At 49.3% G+C, this 24,214-nt stretch overlaps 1 protein-coding gene across 1 annotated transcript in view; it reads right to left on the reverse strand.

Moving 5' to 3' along the window:
- Positions 1-5,318: 5,318 nt before the first annotated feature.
- The window catches only part of CPNE5 (copine 5), a 179,429-nt gene continuing 160,533 nt past the window's right edge, over positions 5,319-24,214 (reverse strand). The window contains exons 20-21 of the mRNA XM_034767802.1: positions 9,476-9,549; positions 5,319-8,739 (exon numbers count right to left, since the gene is read on the reverse strand). Of these exons, the coding sequence (XP_034623693.1) occupies positions 8,551-8,739; positions 9,476-9,549 (263 nt within the window). The 3' untranslated portion in view covers positions 5,319-8,550. The remainder of the gene's footprint in view (positions 8,740-9,475; positions 9,550-24,214) is intronic.

Below are 24,214 nucleotides of genomic sequence, written 5' to 3' on the forward strand. Positions count from 1 at the left end.
CAGGAAAGGTGGCCACCGGATCACTTACTTATAATATGATCCTTCAATTGCTTTTGTTTTGTCAGCGTACGGGTAAATGGAATGAACATATGTATGTACAGTTGTTTATGTTGTTAAGAGATAGATCAGATCTTTTGCAAAAGTGTAATTTGACTCCGACAGGTTCTGTAGTAACTATTGTTAGTCCTCAGAACCCTCCCCCGGTTGTAATGGCAGAGTCGGTGTCCCCTTCGGCTCCAACACCCCCACCGTATAAAGATAGGGTGCCTCAGGTCCCAGAGATTGCCCCCTCGGTGGGATTCTATCCATTGATTACTGAGACTCGGATAGCCCGTCCTGGAGCAGAGAATCGCCCAGCCACTACAATGCAGGTTTATACCCAGGTGCCTTTTAACCCAGTGGACCTAGCAGCTTTTAAGGCACAGGCAGGGGAATTCTCTACGAATCCAAGCAAGTTTATCTCGGTCTTTGAAGGGTGCCTGGCTAGCCATAAGCCTGACTGGGATGACTGTAATGTCCTTATGCGGACCCTGCTGTCTGAGGTGGAGCGTAATCAGGTTGTGTCTAAGGCACGAGAGGAGGCACAGCTTAGACATGAGGCAAACGCAGCAAACGTTCCGGTTGCTGCAGTTCAGGTCCCTACAGCAGACCCCCGGTGGAATCCCAACATGCCGGCAGATCTCACCTGTCTCACTGTATACAAGGAGCTCCTATTACATGGTCTCTGACACTCAGCTGTCCGACATAACAATTGGGCTAAGCCGTATGAGCTAGTACTGGAGCCAAAAGAGAGTCCGGTTGCTTTTCTGCAGCGTATTCGGGATACCATCAGGCAAACTACTAATGCAAACCCCGATGATCAGGCTACTGAGGCAATTATAAAGGGTATCTTTACCAGCCGTGCCGTCCCTGATATTAAAAGGAAACTGCAGAAAAAGGAGGATTTGATGGGCATGACAATGGCACAGATTTTGGAAACTGCAAACAGGGCTTACAGCCTTAGGGAAGGAGAAAAGGAAAAGAGGCAAGTGAAAATGATGGTCGCAGCAGTACAGGCTGGTGGCAGGGGAAGATTTCAGGAAGGTGGAAGGGGCCGGGGAATGAGAGGACGTGGGCGTGGGCGCCCTGGCTCACAGGAAAGGCGTCTGGGTCACAACCAGTGTGCCATATGCCGAAAGGAGGGACATTGGAAAAATGAGTGCCCCGAAAGGGAAGGTACCCCTATGATGGCAGTGGAGGATCAAGAATAGGGGTGTCAGGGGAGACGGACTATCCTGTCCCCAGAACCCCGAGTAAAAATGCGGGTGGGAGATTCAGACATAGACTTTTTAATAGACTCTGGAGCTGCACGAACTGCTGTAAACCAACCCCTTCAGCTGCCTGTGGCAGATTCTCTCACTGTGGTGGGAGCCACAGGGAAAGGAACTAAGTGCCCAGTATATGCCCCAGCGGAATGTGCTTTGGGAAACAGAACTCTATCTCACAGACTGGTTTACCTCCCCGATTGTCCAACGCCACTATTAGGACGGGATCTGCTTTGTCACTTAGGTGCCACCCTGCATTTCACTCAAGATGAAATAAGCCTCACCTTACCTCCAGAGAATGCCTGGATAATGACACTTGCAATTGAGCCCTCAGCCATGCAAGCCCCAGAGTGGAGTCAGTGGGAGAAGTGGGTCTTTCCTCTGGTATGGGCATCAGGGATCCCAGGAAAGGCAGCCCATCATACTCCTATTACTGTTCAGCTCTTGCCAGGAAAAGGTCCAGTGCGAATTAAGCAGTATCCGATCAAAAGGGAAGCCAGAGAGGGATTGCAGGAAACTATAGACCAGTTCCTAAAGTGCGGGATACTTCGAGAATGCCAGTCAGCTTGGAACACTCCTATCTTGCCTGTACAAAAGCCCAATGGCACACACTGGCTGGTCCAGGACCTGAGGGCGGTTAATGAGCGGGTTAAGACTCTACACCCCCTTGTTCCAAATCCGTATACACTGTTGGCCTCTATAGGGGGGCAGTACACCCATTTTTCAGTCCTGGATTTAAAGTATGCTTTCTTCATGATTCCGGTTGACTCCCAGTCTCAGGAGATTTTCTCCTTCGAGTGGGAGGACAAAAGGAGGGTTAGAAAGCAGCTTTGCTGGACAGTGCTGGCTCAGGGATTTAAAAATTCCCCCACCCTTTTCAGCCAGGCCCTGGCTAGAGACTTGGAGGAGTGGGACAACGAGGACAAAGTCCTCCTCTTGCAATATGTGGATGACTTGTTAATTGCTGCGGTGGGTCTAACCTCTTGCCTTAAAGCCACTGTGAGCCTCCTGAACTTTGTTGGACTTCAAGGATATCGAGTAGCACAGAGTAAGGCTCAAATTGCTCCCCCAGTGGATGGAATCGGACAATGGAACACACTTCATATCCCAAGTCATTCAAAAGATATCGGATGCCCTACAGATCCTCTGGAAGCTTCACACGCCATGGCGACCACAGGCCAGTAGGGTAGTGGAGCGTACAAATCGGACACTTAAGTGACATCTCTCAAAGGTTTGCCAAGAGGCTTCCCTTAAGTGGCCTGATGCTTTGCCCCTTGTTCTGCTCCACATTCGCGCTCTCCCTAAGGGCAGGTTAGGGCTCAGTCCCTTCGAGATTGTTTGGAAGGGCATGGCCTATGAATGGTACACCGGTTCTGGCAGGGGAGTGGGAAATGGGGTGTGGCTTCTTATCTCAGTACATGTGCTCTCTGTCTGCTGTTCTCTGTTCTCTCCACAGGTATACCAAAGATTTGCAACCTCTCCCGCTGGATGCCCCGATCCACTCCTTGCAGACAGGCGATTCCATACTCGTCTGGACCTGGAAGGACGAGCTTCTCCAAGAGAAGTGTAAGGGACCCCACACCGTCCTGCTGGTCTCCCATACAGCAGCAAAGGTTGAGGGACACAAAAATTGGATTCATCACTCTCGTCTGAAAGCAGTGCCTGCTCCTGAACGGTGGACCGTCCAGCCTGCAGAGAAGACTGCCAGCGACGATTTGGGACTTAAGCTGTTATTCAGACGACAATAGTGTCTGTTGGGAATGCCCTGTGATCTCTTTGGACAGTCACAGCGCACTCCCCGTGAGACCTCTCAGCGTTGGTTGTGTTTGTTTTCACAGGACCGGCCTAACCTGGTGGCCTGGTCCCTTTTGTTTTTAATCTGCTTACTTTTGATAATTTTTTGTGGGTATTTGGGGAATTGTGATTGTTAGGCCCTAGGGTCACCTGCCCAATATGAGTTCAGATCCAGGGTCTGCCACAGTGGTGCTCTTTGTCCCTAACAAGAGGGACACTCCTCTTGTTAACTCCCGTTTCCCCCCAGGCACATGCGGGATGGAAAGGGATCCCTACTAACTTAGAGACAAACACATATGAGTCCCTGAAGGTTTGCTTTGCCCAAGAGTTTAACCTCTCCAACTGCTGGGTATGCTCCCAAATCCCACACCATGCTGCAGGGTTACCCTGGAGGGTGGTTCCCCAGAAATCCCAGCATACTCTCTCATTGAGAACCCCAGCTCCATGGCACTCAATCGTATCTTGTCTACAGAATATGAGAAAACTCCCAAAAGCTTGTTGAGTATTCTCAAAGGAGGGAACTGTTGGGGTTACTAGGACTGCCTGAGCCAAAGTTCTTCCATGTTTAAACTCTGTCCTTCCATGTTTAACTCTAATCGACCTCAACAACCAAGGACGGGAATTGGAATGTGTAAACAGCTAGTTAGCAATTATGACCTTGCTCATGCCAGGTACCAAACAATAATGATGAGGTTTGCATGTTTCTAGCTGGGGAAGGGGTAATAAACTAAGGGTAAACAGGACCAAATAACTGTTTAGGGAGACGTTACTAACAAGCTACATTTATAGCCCTAGAATGATTTAATTGCTTAAACGTATAAACATGCCTTCGGTAGAGAGGGGAGGGGGAGTAGAGGGGGGGGTGGTAGAGAGGGGGAGAGAGGGGGGGCTTAGTTGTAAAATGTATAAAGAAGAGAGAAACTGTTTTTGCTGGTGTGCTTGATTTGAGACTTGCCTGTCTCCTTGCACCACTTTGAGATCTCAAATAAACTTTGATTGTTTCTCCACCCCGGTATGTTTATTGGTGTGAAGCACTCCGGGCAACAAACCCCACTGTTGCTGTCCTTGGGCCCCTGTGCCGGCAACAGAGTGATTGCTTTGCTTTGTGTTTGCCCCCAGGTGATAGGGTGTTTTTGTCTTTTATCATTTTCCTGTGCGCGTTCATCCAAGAGTGGAGTGATTGTCTGGTTTCACCTGCACAGTTGTTGTTGAGGCATTTTGTGCACTGGACGAGGTACACCACATAGAATCATAGGGCTGGAAGGGACCTCGTGCGGTTATCTCGTCCAGTCCTCTGCACTCATGGCAGGATTGGACTCATGAGTTGGTGGGCGCTCGTCTGTGGGGAACCTGCTTCTGGTGAAGAGTTTGGAGAGGTTGGGGGTTGTTTGAAGGCCAGAAGTGGGGGTTCAGGAAAGATTTCTTGCCGGATGGGGTCCCCATCGAGTATGGGTTGTAACTGTTTTATGGTGCTCCGTGTAGGGTACACTATAGCGCTGTGAGAAGGGCCCTCCGCTGTAATCACTCCCGGGCTGACTGAATCCAGCCCAATCAGCAAGAGAAGGCTGCCACCTCTGATACCCTGAGCCTGCCAGTCCCACCCCAGCAGGAGACAGAGAATGGTGGGGGTTAGCAGCAGATTTGTTCAGGGACAGCTGCTGAAGCCAAAGGGCTCCTGCCTCAAGCCAGTTTCCCATCTGGTGCTGGGGTTTCCAGCTGGGTGCAAACAGCAGCACCAGGGGAGAGTCCAGGGGTTCTAGACTTTCGGCCCAAAGGGCAGGAGTAGGTGGGAGAGGAAAGGACCCAGGGGAACATCATGTTGTCATGGTCCTGGCACCTTGGAGACAATGCGGCTCTAGCCAAAGGCTGCTGAAGGGGCAAAGGGGAACCTGAGAGCAGTTGCCAAACTGGAGCTGGGGAGGCAATGTCTCCCATCTCTTCACAGTGCTGAAACGATAACCAGAATGGAGACAAGGGAGTCAGCCTAAAAGAGTGAGCAAGCAGGAGCCAGAGCAAAAGCAAATGGTCCTTCAAACCCACCCCTGCAGGTAACTCCCCAAGGGAATCATTTTCTGTAAGGTCCAGCTCCGTACCACCAGCGTGCAGAGGTGACCTGAGTTCTGTCTTTTTGCTCGTCAGATCTCCTGTGATGGAGACACCATTTTATGGTGCTGTGACCTTTCTGTGACCCTCGGAGGGCAGGAAATCAGAGCAAGCTCATTGCTGTAGTAAAAAGCATAGTTTATTTTAGTTTAAGGCAATCCAATACAAATCAGCTCACGTCAGACATTCGACACAAAATACAATAGTGTACAGTCTAGAAAGATCACCACCCATGCAAATAAAAAATCAAGTGAGTGGGAGGGAGGAGAAAGAGAAAGAAGGAAAGGAGCCAACTTCCCCAGTAACATGCTGGGCAGTTGCGAATTCTCAGACCTTGGAGACACCTCCTGTAGCTTGTAAAGAAGAGTTGGATTGGAGGAGAGACTGTACAGTGGCCCCCTTCCCGTGGAAACGTACACACCCCATCTTGGAAGACTCATGTTCCTTCAGCAGCACGGGCTAGCTGCCCTCATGGGCATAGGGCTTGTGCCTGATCTGACAGGTGTGTTTTCACAGCCCCATGTCCACGCCTCCTGTGCACCATCTGCTATCCACACCGACACAGAGCAGGAGGACAGCTCGGCCATGCAGCACATTACAGAACTGGGCACAGGACTGCACTGGCATGCATCACCCAATAGCTACACTTGTACAGAACGGGGCATGGCATTGCAGGGGCTATGGCACCTGCTAGCAACACATGGACAGAAACGAGTACAGAGCTGCCGGCCAAGCACTGCCTGCTCGCCCCGCTCATGCAGTGCTGGGCAGCAGTGGCACACTCGCCCCCTCTGACTGCTCTTTGGGGCTTCTTCATTTGAGTGGCACTTGCACAAAGGAGCATTGCATGCTGCCGATGCAAAGGGGGTTGTGGGTAGGTCACATGGTCATGACCCCCCCACACTCCCGGTTTGGGACAACGGAGCTCAGTAAGTTCATGGTCAAAGATCCCCGCCATCAGGCAAGCAACTCTGAGGAGGCCTGGCACTCCCAAAGCAACAGAGCCATTCACTGGCCTCAGCCTTTTCCCATTCACCCCAAAACCCCACGCTGAATTCTGGAGGTGACTGAGCAATGCCAGGGCATCACCCTTCTCCTCATCAGGCTGAGGGGGAGGAACGTGAACCAGTGGGGCTCTCCCATCCTGGGTCAGAACCCCGCCCAATAGGCTGAAGGTTCTGAGAGTCTCCCCTTCTTTCCCCTCCCAGGTCTTGTGTGCAGTTAGACAGCTGCTGAGCTCCCCTAGCAGATCAGCCCCGCACGTGACTTAGGCAGCTGAACACCTGCCTTGCCCTGGTTGGTGACTCACAAGCAGAGACAGGCGGCTCCCTGCAGCCCGGACTTAGATGCCAAACTCCAGGGGCTTAGCACCTCCCCCTGCCTCCTCAGCTTCTCCTGCCGGCTAGCTCAAGTGGCTTCCTGCCCAGAGTGCTGGCTTTGTGGGTCCCAGTCTAAGGCCCAGATCTCTCCCCATTCATTGTATAGGAGCCAGGGCACCTGAGCCAGGCATTGCAGATGGCAGGGGGTTCCTGTGACTGTCTAGGGTCTGTGACACTCGGCTCCCTTTGGGGAGCTGGGCCTAACTGCTCCTGGTGACATGTTCCCGCTGGGATAGGTGACTGGCTCCTCATGTCTCCTCCCACTCCAGTGCTATGCAGCTATAAGCCTGGATTGGATCCTGTCCTTGTTCTACCTCTCATGCAGAGGAGAGCAGTGTGATGGGGCTGCTGGACCCTGAGCGCTAACACTAAGTTGCTGGGTTGCATCTACCTTTAATTAGGGCTCCATTTCCCCCCTAGTCCTCTTGGGAGTTTGTATTGTGGAATCTGTGTCTCACGGCAGGAATCTCCTAAAATACACAAAGCACTTAGGGCTCCATTCTGTTAATCAACCACTGGGCCATTGCTAATCCTGGGGAAGCAGGAGAATCCACAGGGCAGTCACACATGGTAATTACCTAGCCAGTTACCCGGCTACTGTTACACAAGGAATGTAGCTGGAGAATGAGGATATCCTTGGAGTTTGATTATATAGAGGTCTCCTAGCCACCCCATTTCCATTAGACACGGGGTGTGTGTGTCAGCCCTGGTCTCACCAGGGAGCCAGAAACATGGAACCAAACTTGTTTTTTAAAAAGGCAGCCCCACTGAGGGGCACCAAGGGCAGCAGAATGTCTAGGGACCGGCTGAGACGAGCTCTCTGATGTTTTAGAGCTACATTCACCTACTTTGTTCCCTAGCCTTTTTAGAGCTTTTCGTAGCGGCCAACAGTCCTGCAGCCCTCATTATAAAAAGTAGCAAAAGAAGGAGGGACGTTCAAACCCTACCAAAGTGTCACCCTGTCACCCTGGGAGTTACAGCAAAGGGACACGCTTTCACTTAGCCCCAGGAGCAGAATTCTCCAGGCGTTAATGCACGTATAGCTTGTGAGTCGACCATGGGTGATGAGGTTCAGCTTTAATTTTGGTGCCGGGAGCAGCCACAAAATGCATATGTACTAAAGGTCAAACTAATGCATCCTCCCCTCGTAGTCAGAGCAGCTCCATGACACACGACAATGTGCCTTCAATGTTAAAAGGTCCAGAATGGTATGGGAAGGGCTCTCTGCATAGATCAAACACAGGGCTTAAAAAGCATGATGCGGTTATAGGCAAAAGCCAAAAAAAAGCCGTGTGGATCTTTGCCAAATCTGATTGATAGGAGATGGAGCATTAGTAACTCAGAACAATGGTGCAGCCAGAACAACAGCAGAGAAAACAACGCAGATACCTGATGTCTGAAGCCAACCAAAAATCTGCCAAGCTGATATATAAGCCAAGCCAGCGAACAGCAAGGAGATGAGGAGAAATTTCAGCAGACTGGAGACAGCAGGTGGACTGTACATGGGCTATAAAATACTCAGACTCGTTTGGAAAGGGGAGTAGAAAGAGGCTGGGGGACTTGGTGGAACAGCGGATCTGCCGAGAACCCAAAGAAAAACAGGTGACGTGGGACTCCACTCCACTGTCTGGTGGGAGTGACAACTCACATCCCCCTCCTTTCCCCTCCATCCCCCTCCCGGAGAAGAGGCTTGTCAGTTGCTGGGCTTGTCCTTTTAAAAACTCCCCCCACCCCACCCCACACGTCCTTTGTGTCTGAGTCCCACAAATCCTTCCACTGACACATGAGGATAAGCAGTGTCGGAACTCAACAGCTTCACTGTCTATCTGCCTACAGCCAAGTGTGGAGAAACAGTCCATGGAGGAATCTCACTGGAAGCTCTGACTGCCTTGGTATCCAGCTAGAGAGAGAGTAAACAATGGACACAAGAGGCCTTGGGTTTTTACCTCGCTCCTCTTCCCTCCTGCTCATCAGATCTGCGTCTGAAGGGTGGGGCTGGTCGGGGTGTACGCAGGGGGCGCTGGGTTTGGCTTGATGCCACGTCCCTTCATGTAAGAAATGAACTGGTCTGGGATCTCAGCCAGGACATCTTTGGCCAAGCGGGCCATGCTCAGGACGTGGTTCCCGGTGCGGTCGATGTAATCCCGGAATGGAACAAACTGGGAGAGAAGGAAAGCGTGTCAGACATACGAAGAGCGGAGAGATTTTCAAATGGAGATGGGGGACACTGCTCCTATGCAGACCGTCAGCAACACATCGGATGTGGGGGGCCAGATGTCCTACCTGGCCTTCTTAGGGCTGTCCTATGTTTCCACTAGCCAGCCTGCTTTGCATCTGTCCTATGGAACTGTAGTGGGTTGATGGCTACAGTGTGGTGTGAAGTTAGAGCCACACTGGATGAGTGGATTTGATGGTTTTGGAAAGAAAAGATTCTGAGAAGGGGGAGCCAGGAAGCGTTAGTTCTAGCATGTATAGATTAGAGAAGCACACTGAGACCTGGTATGGAAATGAGGGTCTAGGGGTTTTTCCCTATCCAAGCCGATAGGTAGCTGAAACATGGTGTTTTTTTGGTGCTTGATAATTGTTCTACCCTTCTCCAGAGTCTCCACTGAAATCCTTCCCCATTCATCTCATATTATTGAAGGCCAAGGCAGGCTGTGTTAAGTGTGCCAGATCCTCAGATGTGCTGCGGCCACTTCTCTGATCTCAAACACTGTCATGGTTCAGCAAACTCCTGCTGCCCTAGGACAGGCCTGCTCTTGGAGTGGAAAACCTGAGCCTGCCTGAACCCTGGGCATGCTGGGGAGGCATGGAAGGCTCTGGGGTGGTTTCTGACATGAACTAAATGAAATGAAGGGGAAGGAAAGTGCTGAGCTAGGAACATGTTGCTTTTACCTGGACAATGTCTCGCTCAGCGATCTTCCCTCGGGACGAGATTCTGATGTCATCGCCATCCAGCTCCACCATAGCTGCGATGGGGAAGGGCAGAGCACAGAGGGTTATTTGTTCAGTCAGTGACACGCTGGGAAGGGATCCCCCGGATATTTCAGTACAGAAGAGGCCTAGACTGGGGCTATGATGAACAGTGCTGACTGCGCGAGGGGAACGGGCAGCACAGTGGCAGAGGAAATTTAAAAAAAAGTTAGGATGTTTAAAGAATGAGAGAAAATAATATTATAATGCCCTTAAACAAACCAATGGGACACATGCATCGGGAATATTATATTCAGTTCTGGTCAGCCCATCTCAAACAATGATCCAACAGAAATAGAAGGGGTTCTGAAATGGTTGGTGAAACTGGTTAGAGGCTGGGAAAGGCTATTGTATGAGGAGAGACTGAAAAGGTGTGGATTGTGTCCTTTAAAGAGGAGATGTATAAAAAGGACATGATTAGAAAAGAAATAATAAATAATAATGCTACCAAATAATAAATCACACAAAGAAGGTAAATCAGGAGCTCCTGTTTACCCTATCTCAAAATACAGAGCAAGGAGCTATTCAAATAACTTGACACGCAGCATATTTAAAACTGATAAACAGAAATGCTTTTCCAACACAACATTCAATTAACCTATGGAACTCACTGTCACAAGATATCTTTGTGGCCATGAGTTTAGAACTCTTCAAAAAAGGATCATTGCTTCTGGGAATAATTAGGACATCAACAGTTACATTAAATAAGATTGAACAAGACTCTGCTGTACCCTGCAGGGAGCTGGACCTAAATTCTGTGGCAAGCCCCCTGGATTCTAGCGTAGAAATTTTATATATTCTGCAGCAGCTTCAGCTAAATTTTTAAAAAGTTATTTAATAGAAGTTTTTATTAAATGAAATATTACAATGAACAATGCAACCAGCATAGCAGCCTCTGTGTTATTTATTGTGGGGTTGTGGGATAAGGAAATTAGGTGTCTGTTTCTGCTAAAATGGTCAACAAAGAAACAGATAATGATGACACTGTCATTGTCATCTTTAAGTTTCAGAGTTAACATGCAACTGAGCTGAAAAGTGGGCAGTTCACACCTCTCAGAGATATTTTTTCAAAAGTGAAAGAGGAGCGAAGCTACTAAATTTCTGCTTAACCAACAACCTGCTATAACGAAGATGCCATTTAAAAAAAGAAAGCCTTCGAGGAATTGGACATAGATATCAGCTGATGGGCAAACGGAGAACATGACAGACTTTGTACTTGGGAGTCACAGATGGAAATCAAGTGTGCTGTTGTGCAGGTTGTTTGCAGCTGATATCAGATCAGATCAGAAGTTAGTGCCGCCATCAATGAGATTGAGGCTGAAAGCAAAAGTGCCAAGAGCTGAGCTCTATGACATGGACAAATTGAAAGAACCAGATATCAGGAAAGAATACAACAAAGCTTGGCATAAAAATACCACATCTCTGGTGAAAGAAGAAATGGACATGGAAGAGACGTGGAACAGTGTAAAAAAAATGGGGTTATGAGAATGGCTGAACAAGTGTTGGGTACAAGGCCAAACCAAAGCAAGCGAGGTGGATAACAGATGAAGTGTTGCAGCCAAGTGACAAGCACAGGAAATTGAAATAAAAAGGAGGACAAAAGTCTAAGAGCCGAGTACAATAGAGTGGCAGAGAGTGAAAACAAAAAGCAAAGAGAGACAGGAATGACTGGATAAGCACACACTGTAAAGGTGTAGAAGAATATGTCAAAAGAAATGTGACATGGGTTGTAGCATAAGATAAAAGAACTGAGTGGGACCTAGGAGTTGAAGATGTCAGCGGTGAAAGACAAAACAAACAACTGAGGATGAACAAGCAATGAATGGGCGAGGGACAGAATATTTTGCAGAGTTCTACTATGCAATGCTGGAGAAGCTTTCCAGCATGAATGAGGGAGAGCAGATGTCAGAATTCTTAGAAGAAGTAGTAAAGATCTCAGGAGAAAGTCTGAATAAGAAAAAGGCACTGGGAAGTGACAGTGTAACCCCAGAGCTGCTGCAAGCAGGAATACAAGGTCAAGGCAATGCACAAGCTGTTCAACGGGATTTACAGAGAAGAGCAAGTGCTGTGTGAATGGGGAAAAGTAATAATAGTACCAACCTATAAACAAGGATACACGAGTAAGTGCAAGAACTACTGAGGAATCGGCTTATTGAGTGTGCCAGAAAAGCATTCACCAAGCTGTTGTAGAGGAGAAGGAAAAAGTACATGGAAGCAGCACTGGCAGAGGTATTAGACTAGAACGAAGTACCATAGATCAGCTATTTGTGATATGACAGATCCTGGAGAAGTCCATAGAACACAAATGCACCTGTTACTTTATAGACTTCAAACAGGCTTTTGGTAGCATTTGGCAGAAAGGTTTCTGGCAAGTTATGAGAATGTATGGAATCTCCGAAAAACTGATCAAGCTGATAGAAAACATCTACAGCAAGTTGATGAGTGCAGTGAAAGTAGACAAGAAGTTGATGGAATGGTTCAGGATGACCATCGGAGTGAGACCAGGATGCGCGCTATCATCCGATTTTTTCAACTTGGTACTGGAAGCAGTAATGACTGTAGCACAAAGAGATGAAATGGGAGGAGTCATATTATGTGGTAGGACAGTGTGTAGCCTTAGATTCACAGATAATATTGATCCCACAGCATTGACCAAGGCAGATGTACAGAGAATAACTCACCAGGTACCCTGGAAAAGCATTCGGATTGAATACCTGCATGGGAAGACAAAAATGGAAGCAACTGGGAGACAAGAGGAAAAGGTAAAGATCAAACTCGGAGACAAAGAACTAGAATAGGTGGGAAAATGTGCATACCTTGGAGGACTAGTATTGTGAAGAGGACATCAAAAGAAGAATGCGACTAGCCACTACTGTCTTCAGAAACCTCTGCCAGATCTGGAGGGCTAAAGCTATTTAGATAAAACTGAAAATCAATCTATATGATACAGCTGTCATGCCAACACGGCTGCACAAGTCACAATGTTGGAGTATGAGGAAAGCTGATGAACGAAAGACTTTGACTGCAGAGATGAAGTAGCTGAGGGGAATACTGTGAATTCAAGACTGAAGAAAATAAAAATGAAGAGGTAAGAAAGGGGCAAGAAATACTGCTGTTTCCGAAGCTTCAAGAAGACTGTGATGGTTTGTACACGTGTCAAGAATGGACCTGGAAGGATACGATACATGGTGATCATATCAGAGTGCAAGGAACTAGAAATAGAGGAAAGCCAAGGATGCATAGGATAGACATGGTGAAGAATGACATAGAGCGAAAAGGTTTAATGAAGAATGAAGCCGTGAAACTGGTACAAGACAGAAAGTGGGGGAGTCTTTGTTCAGCCAGCCCCATCATCACTGTTGAGCTAACAGCTGGGAATCAAACCAGAAGAGCTATTGTTTCAGGCTGCAGACTCAGAAGCACAGCACTGCACTGGTTTGCACTCGCGGTTTTTCTTTTGTTAAAAAATTCCTTATTCATTTTTCAAAATAATGCAGCAACAAATAAAAATACAAGGAACACAAGTTTTAAATGAATACAGAAATCGATAGTACTGTCAGTAGAACAGAGGAATGCAAACATACTAGCGTACTGCTTTATGCATTTAGCTACTGCTTTCTTTTCAAATTTCAACACAGGGAAGGGTCAGTGCATGATCACCAGATCAGTGGATAGTAGTTACAAATGTGACTGCAAATATAATGACAGCATGTATAATACATGTTATAGCACAGCTGCATTACTGCCACTATGTGACACCAAATCTGGGTGCATTTGTTTTCATTTTGTTGCTGATATAAAGATGTTTGTTCCTCATGGCTGTGCTGTCTATCTTTCGGAGTAAACTGGAGGTTTGGTGGAATTCTTTTTCTGAGTATGTTTCCCCGCGAATTAGACATGTCCGTACGCTTTTTATTGTTCACTGAATGACTGAGTTCACCTGTTAATTTCAGTGTATGAACTTTTGGAGAGGGGAAGATTTCTGTATTTAAAGACCTTGGCATATATTACTCCTGCATTTCTGTGATTTGGGGTTGTTTAGCTGATGGTTGGTAGCATTTCCTGTGTTATGGCTAGCTCAGCTGGTTGTATATAAAGGCTGTGCTTTCCAGGCAAATCCGTTTAACAGATTGTTCGGGAACAATCATAGAGATAATTACCTGAATATCAGTTTGATGTTCTGCCATATTTCCTACCAATCCCGTTAGCTACCTACATAGCTCTTTCCTCTCCTATCAGTCAGCATGGCATACAGTGAAGCCACTGGTATATATTGTTCGCTAGGCATTCTTTATTACTGACCTTCTGAACAAAATCTTCTAATGGCAACATTAGCTTATTAGTTTATTATTTCTAATGGCCACATTAGTTTATTTTTCCATGTATTGCCTAATTGTTGTATAACTGATGGCAGGAATCTATAGAAAGTGGCATGTGATATATTTTGCATAAGAAATTGAAGGAATCCAATTTGTTAGTTGAAATTAAATTTCAAACTTTATTTGATTTTCTAGACACACATTTTTACTGTGAAGTTAAACTTCGAACCCCCATAGGGTTTAACATTGAATATAACTCTGAATTGATGAGCATCTTAATTTGTTGGAATATATCTCAGGCTGTAAACACATCATCCAAGATTGAAATGATATCTTTCTGTGAATTAAAATAGAAGTACCCCAGCGTTTGGAGCTCAGTCGACTTAGCCGGGTTTATACGGTAGTTATACAAAGTATATATTGCAAATGTTCTTAATATTGACCCATTAAATACTAGATTTATGAAAGTTCTGTGTAGCTGGGAAACCATTCTAACCATGATTCTGGGATAGCTCTCTGAGACCACTGACTCTAGATGGTCCTGATATAAATCCTCACATGTCACAGCATAAGTCAACCTCGAACTGAGAAGGGCTAGGAAGTAACCTCCCCTAAGGACAGGTTATTCCATTCCTCTAATGCAGTTGGTGCTGGCCACTGTCAGAGACAGGACCCTGGACTAGACAGACTCTGTTCTGATCCATTATGGAGGTGCTACGGTCCTACGTCGGGTGATGCGCCCTGACATGAGACTACTCAACATTTTGGGGTATCCTCACTGACGGGAGCAGGTGCTGGCTCCTGGCACTGTTCCTGTGCAGAGCTGTTCCTGTGCAGAGCCCGACAGCTGGGAGGGAAGGGGAGCAACAGACCAGTTGCAGCCTTAGCCCAGATGAGGACCATGCACACTAACAGGCAAGCTGGGTGGAGATGTCCCCGCTCCCCTACCCGCTGCCATCTGCAGAGCATGCAGTCACCAGGCCCAGTACAACCTCACAATTGCTGCCACTGTCCTTTTTGCCTCTCCCCAGGCAACTGCAACGATCAGTGCAGACAGCACCGCTCCCAGTATCAGTGCTGTAGCTTTATCTTAGTGTTAAGCTGTTGTCTAGTCCGTCATGATGTTGTTGAGCTGAGCTGGGGTGGGGAGGCGTTAGCAGGAAGTTCAGCCCTGCCTGTGTGTTGGTACTTGCGGTGACCCAATAAATCACTGTGATTCGACAAGCAAGTGCTACGATAGGTGGCAGGGGCAGCAAGATAGCAAAAGCACTTTTGCCTGAGAAGAAATTTCCTGGTCGTGCAGACGAGGCCGGGATCTGCGAGCACGTGACAGACTGAGCGGCTGCTCTCTGTGGGCTGAGTGGACTGATGAGAAAGCAGCACAATGCCTAGCAGTGTTTGTGGATGGGGATGGCAAAGTATTTTACCAGCTGCTTCCCCGTGCTGAGCGTGGGTCTTATACCCAGTTACACAAGCAGTTATACAGCCGCCATGAGCGGGGCTGACCCTTCTGAAATACCAGAAGGGATGGCAAGCCGGGAGGTGGCCAGGAAGGGAACCCTGGCATAGACTTTCAATGGGGCTTTCCCTGGCCAGGAGACGGCTCGAGGGAATCACAACCTGCAGCGCTGAACTGGAATGGGCACGGCAGAGAGAGGTCTGTGGGAAGCAATGAGAGAACCCTGCCTGAAAAGTCCATTTAGAAATGGTTTAACGGGGGAACTTCCTAACTTGCTGGTACCAGACCAGATACCAGACTGGATTGTGGACCAGATTACACCCAGAGCTACAAACTTAGAAGCAGATATTGGGGTTTTCTTGAAGTTAGCAGCTGTTAATTCCCACCCCGAAGGTGACTCCTTTGCAGCTCTTCAAGGACAGGTTGCTAGGGAAGTGGCAAAAAAATCGGAGGAAACCCAGGTGCAAGCTATTTACAGGCGTCCCATGGGTGTGATGAGAGAGACAGTTTCCTGAGTGGGCCCCTGGCCAGATGACATTTGCAGGTGATGTAGTGGCAAAGGCCATTGGAATTGCCCAAGCAGAGGGAAGCCACACCCAGGAAAACTAGTAGCTGGTGTAAAGAGTCACCTGTTACTAAGTGTCTGGGGGCATTAATGGCTGGAAAATCACACTGCTGCTGGACCCAGGATCCGAAATAAGTCTGATCCATGGTGAACCCCCAGTGCTGAAGGGGAAGAAGGTACTGCGGGAGTTAAACTGGGAACTATTAATCATTAGCCACTGCAGACAACACGAGAAATCCAACGCCCTCTGAACCGGGGTCTCTGTATACAACATGGACTTTTCTTGTGGAGACTAGTATTTCTAGTGCTGTGGGGTTGGGAGTGGATTCTTTCAAGGGCAGCACAAGAACTCCTGGCGTGTTAACGGCGCACACTTGGCCCTGGACATTATTCAGATCACCCTCCTGGATGTGGGCAGGAGGAAGTGGGGAAATCCGGAGAGCAACTCCTGATGCCTTTGAGGTTCCTCTACCATGGCTACAGGGGGAGGGAGAGGAACTGCTCCTGGGTGGCTCAGAATAAAGTGGTGGTGAAGCCAGGTCATCCTGCAGGAAGGCCCCTAAGGATAAAGGACAGTTGCAGTGACCCTGTGGGAGTGTTTGAAGCTACTGAGATCCAATCAGGATGGCTGTGCAGCAGAACTCTGGTTTGAGCTGGAACGAAGGGGACTTTGGGTAAGAGCAATTCATGTGACTGACCTGGAAATGCAGCTGTGAATAATCAAAGGCTGGGGTCAGTGTCCAGTGTAACTGATGTCTCTAAGCCTCTCACAGGGGCAGAGTTCAAGAGCTGGGAAGCAGCCTGGTTAGTAAAAGAGCTCGGGGTTGACTTTACAGACAGCCGTAGAAGGTGATGGATGGAAGTGCTAGTGTGTTCTCCAGGAATAAAGGAGCGCTTGGGAGATATGATCAGGTACAACAGCCGATTGTGCATAAGCCAGGGAGTGTTCCCACGAGCCAGCCCCCACCTCGGAGTCCCTGGAGCGTCAGGTCGCAATGAAAGAGAAGTGAAATCGCATGCTGGAGGATGGCCTGGCAGCAATCTTCATCATCTGGGCACCCCCAATTGTCTGTGGTAAAGACTGTGATAAAGCCCAATGGAAACTTGAGGCTCTGCATTCACTACAAGGAGACTTAATTCACAGACAGTGCAAGACAGCAACCCCTTCCCACACAGCAGACACACTGGACAACTGTGCCAGGAACAAAATATGTTAGTCGTTTGGACTTGGTATCTGGATGCCATCGGATGAAAGGGGCACCTAAGAATCAAGAAAAAGCTGCCTGGTGACACCATATGGACTGGCTCTGTTCTGCAGACAGCCTTTCGGACTCACGCATGCCCCAGGGACATTGCACGGGGTAGTCAGGGATCTGAAAACGTCCTCATGTACTTAGATGATTTCACTTGCTCTCACATGACACAGGAGGAATACCTGATAGGACTCTAGAGCTTGTTATGGAGTCAGGGTTTAAATGTGCAGGAAATGAAGGTCAGTTTTGAGGGGTGGCATCACCTTCCTAGGACGTATAGTCAGTGAGGTCGGGCTGGGACCCCACCCCCAGAAACAGAATGTGATAATGGTCTAGAAGGTTCCCACAGACCTGGAGGAGACCCAGCGGTGTGTAGGCCTCTGCGGTTCTAAAGGAGCTTTGTAAGGAATGTAGCAGAGCACGTGGCACCCCACTGCCAGGTAACCAAAAGTGACTTTGTCCGGACAGAGCGACACCCAAAAGCGCTTGAGTCTCCGAAGGAAGGACTCTGAACTCTGCTGGGCTTTAATTCTTGGGTCCATCCCGTCTGGTTGCAATACCCCGAGATACCTCAAAGGCTGCTGCTGGGTTTGCACTTGAACAAATTGATGAGCTCGGTAGGCGCAGTTCCAGTGGCTTTTTGAGGTGGTAAGTTAAATGAGAGAGAAACCAAGTGTTCAGCTGCCCAACAAGAGCGTCTGGCTATTGTGGCGGCCCCCAAGGCTCATCGTCCCTGTCTGCTAGGTCCAGGATTTACAGTGTACACACACCCCGGTGCCCTGCAGTGGCTCCTTACGAAGCCCTGCTCAGGGGGATGCCCGTGGAGATGGATTTACAAACTGTCCAGAAATATGTTCACCATTGATATAAAATTATTCTGCTTAACTGCCAGGGGGCAACTTTGTCACGTACACATGGGAGAAAGAAGAAGGACAAAATGCAGGGTCAGCTATAGGTAGTTAGGAAGTTCCTTCAAGAGGAAATGTAGCCAAACTCCAAACCTGGAGACAGTGGACTTTTCTGTGCCTGCGTCCTGTACATAAACTGCTTGGTTTGCAAAATAAGCAAGGAGGAGGGGGCAAGTAGATGAACAATAAGGGGTCATAAGAGGGGCAGATACATGTAGCTTGCTAATTATGTATGGTAATGATAGCAAATTTTGGCCAATCATAGAGTGATAGATTATCATAAGCAACTGCATATAATGCTTTGGTGTAAGTGTTTTCTTTGTTCTTGCTGACTTATGAGCTCGAACCCAATTGCAATTGAAATAAACGGATTGCCCCTCCCGGGGCTCCTTGCTTGATTAGCTGTGTCTGTCTCTCCTTATTCCTCAGCTGGAACGGACAGAAATTTCTATGACACCATGAACCTGGAAAACAAAATGTGACTGCAGATACCTCCGGCCAGGTGAGGGCAGTGAGAACAGGCTCAGCCTGGCCTTGCGAGGACATCTGGTAAGAGCAGCCTAAAGACCCTTAGGTACATTTGCTGCGCCAACAGACCCACCGCAGGAGACCCAGACTGGAAAGAGGCAATGCAGCTCAGGAGTGACTGGCTGGCGAATGAAGGCAACAGGACCGTCTTGCCAGCAAGCTGACAGAGAACAGTACTGAAGTGTCTTCATGCTAAGGAAGCAGCAGGCTACCTGGGGTATGGAAAGACACTGAGCCAGGGATCTGATAGATTTTGTTGGCTGAGTATGGCTGCCAATGTTAAGGACCCGATACTTTCCTGTCTTACCTGTCAAGCAAGAAGAGGCAGAACTCCCTTACGGGAAATGTTCCAAGCTAGTATGCCCTTAGGAGCGCAGACAAATTGACTTGAAAGGCCCTCTGCGAGAAACCCCAGCTGGAAATCAGGATTTGCTGGAAGCGTATGACACTTTTCACAGTATGGGGTGGCGCAATCAGTGGAGGATGAAAGGACTCTGACAGTTATGAAAGGACTCTGCACTGATGACACACCTAATGTTGCATTTCAGCCCACCAAGCTGCATCTGCAGTGAGCAAGGGAAGGACTCTGAATCACGGGGTTTGCTGACAACTCCAGCTAACCAAGGTGAGGCCCAGTGCCACGCACCCAGCGAGTAATGGGGGAGTGGAGAAAGTGAACTGCACCATTGACTGTATGCTTAGAGTCTTAGCCAGTGGAGACCTGCGAGAATAGGATACAAAGTCACCGTTTGTCATCTTTGCATAGAACAGCAGCCAGCACAAACTACCCATGGCTCTCCTTATGAGATTATTGCTGGACTCCTCAAAACCCAGGCTTCCCTGTGATGTGATGTTCAGGCAGCAAGAACCAGCAAGACCCCACCTGCACAGGTGGGAGACAAGGCAGGTTCTTATATCAGTGGCCTGAGGACAGCAACCCAAAAGGTGGAGGAACAGATGAGCCAGAAGGGAGCATGCCAGGCAGAAGATGCCAGGGAAAAGGAGCATTACGAGTCATCCAGGCAGGAGAGAAAGTGTGACTGCGCAGCTGGAAAAAGCAGCCTGGAAAAAATCCCAAACTTACTCCTTTTTGGAGGGGACCTTTCATGGTAGGTAAAAACTAAACAGTTTATCCTTGCTGATACGAAAAGCAAGAGCTCACCCCTTTTAGTGCATGGAGAACTGGTGCATGGATTCACTGAAAGAAAGGGGAAAGCAAACACTGAGGATGTTTCACCATCATCTCAGATTTGGAGGTACCCCAGCAGGTACCTGTGGCTTGTAACGGGACACCAGGTGTGGAGGAGGAATTGCCAAGTGCCCTTGGGACCTCAAGACACCACAGTCTCCAACAGACAGTCTGTTCACAATGGATAGGCCTGACCTACAGGACATGAACCCTGCACTTGCTGATATTCTAGATCCAGCTGTGGGTGACGTCTCCATGACTGAATATAAGACTGGAGCAGGCAGATCAATGCAGAAACCTGTGTGGACAGCAGACTACCTGCATTCCTAGGAGATACTGTTTTAAGTTCTTTAACTAGAGGGAAACGTTGGAATGATCACTGCAGACAGCACCTCCATCAAGAGATGTTGTTGTATCTTTATCTTTGTGTTAAGTTGTTGTTATGTGTATTATTGTTTTGATCTGAGCTGGGGGTTTAGCAGGAAGTTCAGACCTGCCTGCATGTGCTGGAGTTGATACTTGCAGTGTCCCAATAAATCCCCATGATTCTAGAAGCAAGTGTTATATAATCCTGCTAGCAGCCGGTGACCCAGCAGAGGAGGAAAAGTAACTGCTGCCACCATCCCCAACCACTTCTGACCTGGAGGAGGATCAGCTGGGAGACTCCATCCTGCCCACCCCTTTCAGCTACTTAAGGTGAGCCAACCCCCACATGCTACCAGTTGTGTAAGCATGCAAGTGAGCAATTGGGAATGTGTGTGTTTAAGGGACAAGCAGGCAGGCTATTTGGTTTCTTGGGTAGGCAAAGGGCGGGGGGAGAACTGAAGGGAAATAATTTAACATTTTTAAATGAACAAATGCTGAATACTAACTGCCTATGTGAATTGTTCCCTGACCACATGCTGGGCTTTCAGCTCCTGTGGGTAAACATTCCAGCTAATGTGTTTTGGGGAAAACAACGTCACTGCACGTTGTGATCGCTGCCCACTGGTTGGGTCCCTGCTGTGCACTGAGATTAGCCTTGGTCTTAAAACTCTCCCTGGTAGCACGCCAGGGGCACCACAATGCAAACCAGTGCTATAGGCACTAAGGTTCTATGGGCCCTAGCACAGGGTGGGTCCAGTGTGCTCCCTGCCATCTGCCTTCACTGCTGAACTTCTCCCAGAGCCCCAGACACCCTGCCCTTGCCCCCCAGCCCTTCCCAGCCGCCTCCCAGCCTCCAGGGAATCAGCCCCTCCTGGCCCCCCACCACTCCTAGTCTGGGAAACAGACCAGCCACAGCATCACCACACTGCCCCCTGCTGGCCTAGCCCTCCTCAGCCGATCCCTCACAATTGCCCCTGTATTACATGCAGAGAGGAGAGGGCCAATGGCTGCAAGGCCCCTACCCGCTGCCTCCTCGTTCCCTCTCCTCACCATAAACATGCCTGAGCCTCCCAGAACTCCTCCAGCACAACCAGGGCCAACAAGAATTATTATTAACTAGGGTTACCATATTTCAACAATCAAAAAAGAGGACACGGGGTGCTGCCCTAGCCCCGCCCCCTCCCACTTCCCGCCCCCCTCAGAATCCTCCTACCCCCTACCTGTCCCTTGACTGCCCTCTCCTGAGCCCCCCCACCCTAACTGCCCCCAGGACCCCACCCCCTAAGTCTCCCTGCTCCCTGTCCCCTGACTGCCCCAACCGCTCTCTACACCCCCTTCTCCTGACAGCCGCCCCCAGAACCCCCGACCAATCTAACCCCCTGTTCCCTGTCCCTTGCCTGCCCCCCCACCAGGCCGAGGGAGAGCTGCGAGCTCCACGTGCAGCCAAACACTGGCGCTGCTCTGCGGGGGAGAAGGGAGTGGGGGAGGGGGGGGACTCTGGCTGCTAGAGGCCCCAGTGGCTGCGAGCGGCTTTCAATCGGGCCTGGCCATCCAATCAGCCGCGCCGCACTCTGTATGAGGGGAAGGGGGAAATCCCGGACATTTCTACTTTATTAGAAATCCCCCCCGGACGGCCATTTAAAGCTGAAAAAGCTGGAATTGATATGCAAACTAGATACAATCAATTTAGGATTGAATAAGGACTGGGAATGTCTGAGCCATTACAAACATTGAATCTATCTCCCCTTGTAAGTATTCTCACACTTCTTAGCAAACAGTCTGTACTGGGCTATCTTGATTATCACTTCAAAAGTTTTTTTTCTCTTACTTAATTGGCCTCTCAGAGTTGGTAAGACAACTCCCACCTGTTCATGCTCTCTGTATGTGTGTATATATATCTCCTCAATATATGTTCCATTCTATGCATCCGAAGAAGTGGGCTGTAGTCCACAAAAGCTTATGCTCTAATAAATTTGTTAGTCTCTAAGGTGCCACAAGTACTCCTGTTCTTTTTCCGGACGGATGGTAACCCTATATTAACCCCACCTAGGAATCCTGGTGTTTGAATGGTAAAGAAACAATCTGTAACAAAATCCACAACTTGGTTATTAAGCCTAAAGGAGCAAAGGGAGACGCAAGACCAATGTCAATAAACCCCCCTCTGCAGGTCACTTTTCAGTGTGCTGAGCAAGGGGCAGACTGCTCCCCAGCCAGCCAGCTCGCACTGCGGGGAGCTTTTCCTGACATCTCACCTTAGCAGACCTTTGCTCAGTCCTTTCACACCCCCTGCACATGCAGCTGCAATGGTGCCAGGACCGGGGAGGCACGTAGTCATGGCCCCCCACCTTTCTAACATGGGCCCAGTTTGGGGAGGGCAGGGGACAGCGTTGGCAGGCAGGGGCGGCGCTTTGCAGTGAGGAAGCTGATCGTTATCACGTCTATGAAGGGTTCAGCACCCTCGTGCAGCCCCACAGGCCAGCCTGGCATGACCTAGCACTGGGGCACCCCACGCTCAGCTCCTGGCTGAAGGAGGGGGGACTCCCTGAGGGCATGCGAGGGAATGTTGTCAAGTGCAGAACTTGTCCAGCCAGAGCTGCCAATTCCCTACAGCATTCCCAACCCGGTGATGCAGCTGAGCCTAGGCAGTCGGTTTGGGTCACCCAATTCCTGGGCTAGGCCAGGCTTGGCTTTACTTTGCTTTTCACCCTCCTCCTGCTCTACTCCCCTGGGCAGCCAGTGCACACAGACAGATGTTGCTCTCTAGACCTAGCAACTCCCTCTACTGAGACTCATTTAGCTCTTATCTAATTGTTGCAAGGGGTTGCTGTGTCAACACAGAGCACCTGAGCTCCAGCTGCAGGCTGGTGGGGGACTCCCTGCAGGGTTAGCCTCTGGCCATCTGTTCACTTCTCCAGTTCATTGCTAGCCCCTTTGCAAGGCCCTGGTGCATCTGCTCCAAAATAGGGAATTCTTCCTTCACCCCAGGAGGGGTGGGGGGCCTGCAGGCTGCGCACACAGAGCGGAGGGAGAGATCGCTAAAAGAGGATTTTGTATCAAGAAAGACCGAGAGAGGGAGGAGGCTCCTGGCCTGACAAACTCTCAGATATTTTATACTGGGAACCTTTAAGCTACAAACCGATGGGTTTGAAAGAAAACGCCTCTGACAAATGGGGGCAGGGCACCTGGAGTCAGCCCAGCGACCCTGCAATCGACAAGCTGCACCAAACCACACCAGCCAAGGCTCTGGCCTAGATTATCCTCAGGTTGTGAGGTTGATCTGCTTGCATGCCCGGCATTACCATGGCATCACAGTCAGTCACTAATGAGTTCAGCATCATCACACCTTTGTGAGGTAGGAAAGCTCTGTCCCCGGGGACTGAGGCACCAGCAGAGGAGGGGCTAGGCCTGCAAAGGGACTTTGGTGCCTAACTACCCCTTTAGGTACTTTCCAACATGTAGATGTCAAGGCCCTGCCCCTGCTCCACCTCTTTCCCTTGAGGTCCCACCCCTTTTCTGTCTCTTTCCCCCCCAGGCCCTGCCCCTGCTCTGCCTCTTTCCCTGGAGGCCCTGCCCCTGCTCCACCTCTCCCCCCAGATAAAAAAAACAATGGATGTCCAGGCTTGTCAAATGGCACCCGGTCACACAAGCTGAACTCCAGCCTGTCTGGGTGAACACCGGCTGGGTGGCAACCCAAGACGTCACTGAGCTCCTCAAACCCCGGCTCCCCTGGCCAAACCTCCATTTCTGCCAGTACATCCCGTAGGTGCCTATGTTCCCGCCAGGCAGCAGGCACAAAGTCCTGACCCCACTGAGCTGCTCGGCGCCCTCGTTCACACCTAAGCCCCAGCAGGATCCTCAAACTAGGTGTCATCCCGCCCATCTTGCCCGCGGGCCCTGTCCAATAGGTGCGCTCAGAGCACGCCTACTGGATTGATTCTCCTCCCCCAAAAGACAATGGGGAGCAGGCAGGTTTGGAAGAGAGAAAAAGTGTCTGTCCCACAGCCCATGGTTAGAGCGCTGTCCTGGAGCGTGGGAGACCTGCTTTCACACACCCTTGGTGAGCCCAGGTCTGCC

This window comes from Trachemys scripta, chromosome 4 (genome assembly GCF_013100865.1).
Source record: "Trachemys scripta elegans isolate TJP31775 chromosome 4, CAS_Tse_1.0, whole genome shotgun sequence".
Classification (NCBI taxonomy): domain Eukaryota; kingdom Metazoa; phylum Chordata; order Testudines; family Emydidae; genus Trachemys; species Trachemys scripta.